Source organism: Nanorana parkeri, unplaced genomic scaffold, assembly GCF_000935625.1.
Source record: "Nanorana parkeri isolate BGI_ZX_2015 unplaced genomic scaffold, ASM93562v1 scaffold323, whole genome shotgun sequence".
NCBI classification, from domain to species: domain Eukaryota; kingdom Metazoa; phylum Chordata; class Amphibia; order Anura; family Dicroglossidae; genus Nanorana; species Nanorana parkeri.
The window spans coordinates 308,077-314,752 of record NW_017306591.1 but is presented as its reverse complement, the minus strand read 5'-3'; the positions used below and the strand labels follow the sequence as shown (position 1 = coordinate 314,752).

The window sequence follows — 6,676 nt, the reverse complement described above, 5'->3', positions numbered from 1 at the left end:
AACGTTTCCTGTGAGCCCGCTTCATGTGTGTGCTTTGTTGCTTGGCTTGAACCTGCAGCATTGGAAATTTGGTAATGGTAATTGCAGCTTGATGACAGGGGCCATATTGTCAGTACTTACTTATCCTGGGCAAACACTGCCCCTGTGAGGCCGTATGGGGAAGTGCAGTCTATCAGCTGCAGGACGTCTTTATATTGGTTTTCTGGATAAACGTAAACCGCCAACACAGGTCCGAAGATTTCCTGCATCACAAGACAGATACGTGCGTGTCACATTTAGTTTAGTTTTAGTCATCAGTCAGTTGATGCAAGTATTCACATTTTCAGATATAATATTTTATTTGCCATAAGGAAATGGGTAGATCAGTCACCTGAGGTGCAGAATGGGAGATGTGAAAAGGTTTCGGGTTGTATTAAACCCTCTATGAATTGCTGGCAGTTCCTCTACCATTATATTGCTATTTTTTCTGGTTCATATACATATAGCTCCGTGTCTCCTTGTAGCACTTCCCTGAACGGCACACTGTACACAACATGCAGCAGTCAGGTGATCTACTGTTTAGCCCTTCCGCAACATTACAGCGCAAAAAGGGGCAGCTGTCAATCACCGTTTGTGTGGGAGGAGCTGGGGAGTCGCTTCCACAGCCAGGTTGTAAACTGCATCTGTGTCGGCACCTGGGTCAGCATGTACACCTGTAGCCCCTAGCCCGGAGCATGCATGTAAGGGGGGCTACACTGAGGCTACAGGGGGCCTAGCAATGCAGCGTAGCCACCCTCCAGGTGGAAATCTAGGGGACACACATTGTGGTCAGGGATTGTCCAGCAAAGTGATGCTAGGGGGGAAAAAAGCAATACCAGCAAACGTGCTGGAAGTATGTAACTATACATTTTTCACACGGGGTGTCTAATAACACTTTATATAGATTTTACACTCTCGCTGCAAGTTTACTTTCCCGGGTACAAGAACCCTCCAAGTCTAAAGCGTCGGAGGGGTTTGTTTTGTATCTGAAAGTTGCCCGTGTTGCTTATAACTACTCATTAGATTTTAATTGTCATCTCAGGTCAGAAGATAAAACCAAACATCTCGTGTATTGAGCAACGACAAGATTTTCATTGCTTCCCTTCTATAGAACGCTTCTGTCAGTGAGGAAAGCGGCTGTTTAGTCCTGTTACCTCCGACATTATTTTCTCCTTGGGATCTTTGCTCTCGATGATTGTGGGTTCTACAAAGTATCCAACTTTGTCATCGCAGTTTCCCCCAGCAAGAATGGTGAGGTTGGGAGACTCTCTGGCGTGTTTGATCCAGCCTTGTATCCGTCTGAATGACTAATGAGGAGAGACAAACATGTAAGATATGGAATATTAATTTTTTATTTTATTTAATGAGAAGATCGTTATTTGAAAGGATGAGCTGTGATAACGTTTCACCTGTTTGTGCTGCTACAGATCTATAAAGGTGAAGAAGAGTCTCAAGCAGCTCGTGAGAGGAGAGAGAGGGAAGGAAAGAGAGAGAGAAGAGTTAGGAGAGAGGGAAAAGAGAGAAGAGAGAGAGAGAGAGGATAGGGAAGTGAGAGGGAAGGGAGGAGAGAGAGAGAGGAGAGGGAGAGGGGAGAGAGAGAGGGGAGAGGGAAGTGAGAGAGGATAGGTAAGTGAGAGGTAAGAGAGAGAGAGAGAGAGAGAGGATAGGGGAAGAGAGAGGGAAGGGAGGAGAGAGAGAGGAGGGAAGTGAGAGGGAAGGGAGGAGAGAGAGAGGAGAGAGAGAGGAGGGAAGAGAGAGAGGGAAAAGAGAGAGAGGAGAGGGAAGAGAGAGGGAGAGAGAGAGAGGGAGAAGGAAGAGAGAGAGGGGAGAGGGAAGTGAGAGAGGATAGGTAAGTGAGAGGTAAGAGAGAGAGGGGAGGGAGAGGGAAGAGAGAGAGGGGAGAGGGAAGTGAGAGAGGATAGGTAAGTGAGAGGTAAGAGAGAGAGGGGAGGGAGAGGCAAGAGAGAGAGGGGAGAGAGAGAGAGGATAGGGAAGTGAGAGGGAAGAGAGAGGAGAGGGAAGAGAAGAGAGAGAGGGAAGTGAGAGAGGATAGGGAAGTGAGAGGGAAGAGAGAGGAGAGGGAAGAGAGAGAGGGAAGGGAAGAGAGTGAGGGAAGTCAGAGGAGAGAGGGAGAAGAGAGGAGAGAGAAGATGGGAGAGGGAAGTGGAGAGATGGAAGACATAGAGGAGAAAGGGAAGGGAGGAGAGAGTGAAGGGAAGAGACATAGGGGATAGGAGACAGGGACAAGAGAGAGAAGAAAGGGAAAGGGAGGAGAGAGTGGACGGAAGAGAGAGAGAGGGACAAGAGAAAGAGGAAAAAGGGAGAGAAGAAAGGGAAAGGAAGGAGCGAGAGGGAATGGAAGAGTCGATGGAAACAGAGAGAAGGAGAAAAAAGAGAGAGGGGGAGCGTGAAGGGAAGATAGAGTAAGGAGGAGGAGAGACTCGTGGATCATTTTTGTTTTATATGAACCGTTGGACTCGTTGATTCTCCTATAAAGAGACTTCAGTAATGACATCCTCTTTCACATCGGTGTGTCCTATACTCTAGATGTGACCTTACAAGTGATTGAGAGGACTATAAGGCTAAGTTAACACTTGGGCGGCAATCCGCGCGGTTTTGTGCACGATTGCCGCACGGTCAGGAGTCGCCAAGGTGTGAAACGATCGCGCTGTGGGTGCCATTATTTTCTAATGGCACCCCAGTCGCGCCGGGCGGATCGCACGGTTTCCCCGCCGCGATTCCACCCATGCAAGTGAACACGATCGCGGCTAAAAAAGCTGGGCGTCATGTGTCGCTAGTGATTGCCGCTCGGCTGTCACCCCCATTGAAATCAATGGGGCCGTGCAGCAATCGCTGTGTGCACTAGCACACGATCGCACGGCCCTGGGACACGCGTCCTGGGTGTCATGCAGGTGTGAACCTAGCCTCAGACAAGGACATGGCTTCTATCATTTTGAAGATTTCCGTTAGCTATTTCAGCACATAGAGGAAGCAGATAATTAATTGGTGATATTTACAACCTTCATTCTCTCCCTGGCTGACCTTCCAGTATCTCATTTGTCAAACAATACAGTATGTAGAAAGGTGACTTGTACGTTAACCAGAGTAGGACGGGTTCTTGTTGCCAGCAGCTATTACTGGTCACTTTCCCCCGCCATGTGTAATCCAGATTAAACGGAAAATCCCACTACTTGCCTTTTCATCAATAACGGCCGAGGTGAAGGTGCTGAAGTCATCGGCGGGCTGGGAATTAAAGCAGAGAAGGCAGATCAGAGGATATCAGCATCGTGCAGCTCATTAATATGTTCCCCAAATCTCCTAAGTGCATGTCATGGATCAAAAGCGGAGCCGAAGCATCCGCTAAATCCTCGCACAACCTTCAGCTTCTAAAATTACACTTCCCACCTGACAGGGAACAAGGACACTTCTTTTCAATTAACGCATCGGGTTAACGGCTACTTACAATAAATTCCTACCGCATTCCCCAGATCCTCCATTTTTTTTTCCCCCCTTAGTGCTTGACAAGGATAAGTGAGTCGGATGGTTCAGCAGGTATTAGTAGAGGCCTAACGCGGCTTCTAATCCCATCAGACTCCCGCTGAGCGCCGAAAAAAAAGGAAAAGAGACCCCTTACGAGAGGGGAAATCTCCACTCACATTTCCCACTTTGATCTTGGCGTGTTCCTCCAGCAGCATGGCTTTGATCTGGGGCCACAGAGAGTCTGGAGCGTAGAGCCTGGAGCAGGCCGAGCATTTCTGACCGCTGTATTCGAAAGCCGATCGGATGGCGCCGTTCACGGCGCTCTCGGGGTCGGCAGACTTGTGCACAAAATGGAAGTTTTTCCCACCGCATTCTGTGGAGCAAGAAAGGACATTTTTAACCCCTACAATGCCACGGCGTTGTGTGTCAGGTGGAGTGCTGCTTTTACGGTTTATGTGTCTAGAGTTTTCCAAAAGAATGACTTGTTCTTAGTCAGAATTGGCCGTATTTAATAAAGCCGTGCGGAGATCAATGATTGCACTCTGTGACCCATGGCAATGAGATTTTACATTTCACCATAATATGTTTGCTGTTTGGGTGTGATGCATATCTATTCTCGTCTTATTAATGCAAATCTTATTAAAAACAACAAGCCACGAACAAATTCATTAATATTTACCTTTCCTGCTGCCCACGCCGCTGATCTTTGCTCTCTTGAAAAAAGTCCCTGCAAAAGGGGATGTATTGCAGGGACAAGTCTATAATTTTGCCACTTTATAGATCATTGGTTCGACCTCATCTGGAGTATGCGGTCCAGTTCTGGTCACCAGTACTAAGAAAAGATGTCCTTGAGTTGGAAAAAGTCCAGCGAAGGGCAACCAAACTAATTAGGGGTATGGAGGACCAGAGCTACGAGACGAGGCTACTAAATTTAAACATGTTCACATTAGAGGTGAGGAGATTAAGGGGGGATATGATTTCCATGTACAAAATGTTTAATGGTGGTAGCAACATTAGCGATAAACTGTTTAAAATTAACTCCGTTACAAAAACTAGAGGCCATCACCTAAAATTGGTGGAAAAAAAATTCCAGCACAAGGGGCGAAGGGGGTTCTTCACAGTAAGATCAGTTAGGGTCTGGAACTCACTGCCACAGGCGGTGATTTCAGCAAATAATGTGGAATTGTTCAAGAAACTTTTGGACGATTTCTTAAGGGACCGTAATATACAGGGGTACGGGTACTCCTAGAATGAGATCCTAATAGGTTGGACTTGATGGACTAATGTCTTTATTCAACCTCAAATACTATGTAACTATGTAACTATGTTGGCTGAAGTATCTTTAGAATCTGATACTTCTGATAATACCCCCACGGCGTATGGTGGTTCCTGTGCCAGCACCATGTCACCACAAGACACAGCAGTAGCCATGTCACCATAGGACACAGTGGTAGCCATGTCACCATAGGACACAGTAGTAGGCATGTCACCATAGGACACAGTAGTAGGCATGTCACCATAGGACACAGTAGTAGCCATGCCCCCATAGGACACAGTAGTAGCCATGTCCGCATAGGACACAGTAGTAGCCATGTCCGCATAGGACACAGTAGTAGCCATGTCCGCATAGGACACAGTAGTAGCCATGTCCGCATAGGACACAGTAGTAGCCACGTCACCACAGGACACAATAATAGGCATGTCGCCATAGGACACAGTGGTAGGCATGTCACCATAGGACACAGTAGTAGGCATGTCACCATAGGACACAATAGTAGCCATGCCCCCATAGGACACAGTAGTAGCCATGTCCGCATAGGACACAGTAGTAGCCATGTCCGCATAGGACACAGTAGTAGCCATGTCCGCATAGGACACAGTAGTAGCCATGTCCGCATAGGACACAGTAGTAGCCATGTCCGCATAGGACACAGTAGTAGCCATGTCCGCATAGGACACAGTAGTAGCCATGTCCGCATAGGACACAGTAGTAGCCATGTCCGCATAGGACACAGTAGTAGCCATGTCCGCATAGGACACAGTAGTAGCCATGTCCGCATAGGACACAGTAGTAGCCATGTCCGCATAGGACACAGTAGTAGCCATGTCCGCATAGGACACAGTAGTAGCCATGTCCGCATAGGACACAGTAGTAGCCATGTCCGCATAGGACACAGTAGTAGCCATGTCCGCATAGGACACAGTAGTAGCCATGTCCGCATAGGACACAGTAGTAGCCATGTCCGCATAGGACACAGTAGTAGCCATGTCCGCATAGGACACAGTAGTAGCCATGTCCGCATAGGACACAGTAGTAGCCACGTCACCACAGGACACAATAGTAGCCATATCCATAGGACACCGTAATATGCATGTCACCACAGGACACATTAATATGCATGTCACCACAGGACACAGTAATATGCATGTCCCCACAGGACACATTAATATGCATGTCACCACAGGACACAGTAATTTGCATGTCCCCACAGGACACAGTAGTAGCCATGTCCTCGTAGGATATAGTAATATGCGTATAACGACCTTGTGGAGATGGTGGTGCTTGTAGTGATATCACGGATGGTCGCCGTGCAGAAATCAGAGTAAAGATAAATTGATCACCAGCACACACAGGAAGACTTCTTGTTCTGTGTTTGATTACACTGTCACATAATGTCCCCATCTGGGACAGGAAGTGTGTTGCAAATAAAGGAGAAAAGAAAACGAATGCAGCCACCACACCTGAGGACTCACGAGCTGCACTATATTACATTCTTGTCTTGGGTTCAGATACTTTTTCTTTTCTTTGCCGAGTGAAATAGATTCCAGAGATTCGTATTCCCGTATAGAAGGCTGTTTTTTAGCTGACGGTCTAGAATTTGGCGCCCATTATAGGACCTTCTTCCAACATGTGACTGCTCGACACATTTCATTCCAACATGTTTCCTTCTTCATGGCAAAGCCATCTGTGCTCTGACTCACAAGGTATCCCCTCCTTGTATACTCTTCTCTGGCTAAATTGTATGCCAAATATTGTAAACAAAACTCCTAACCTCACTCGCCCCATAATGTTACCTCAGGGCCCAGAAATTCCCACAGTGACTAGTCTAGAATGTTCACATTTGGCTTGTTTGTGCAATGACGCATCATCTGTCGGAACATTCCACGGTCCGCCCAA

At 47.3% G+C, this 6,676-nt stretch overlaps 1 protein-coding gene across 1 annotated transcript in view; it reads right to left on the bottom strand.

Moving 5' to 3' along the window:
* ALDH4A1 (aldehyde dehydrogenase 4 family member A1) overlaps positions 1-6,676 on the bottom strand; it is a 24,882-nt gene that overhangs the window by 5,014 nt on the left and 13,192 nt on the right. The window contains exons 10-13 of the mRNA XM_018558174.1: positions 3,675-3,871; positions 3,214-3,261; positions 1,173-1,325; positions 121-242 (exon numbers count right to left, since the gene is read on the bottom strand). Coding sequence (XP_018413676.1) covers positions 121-242; positions 1,173-1,325; positions 3,214-3,261; positions 3,675-3,871 — 520 coding nt within the window. The remainder of the gene's footprint in view (positions 1-120; positions 243-1,172; positions 1,326-3,213; positions 3,262-3,674; positions 3,872-6,676) is intronic.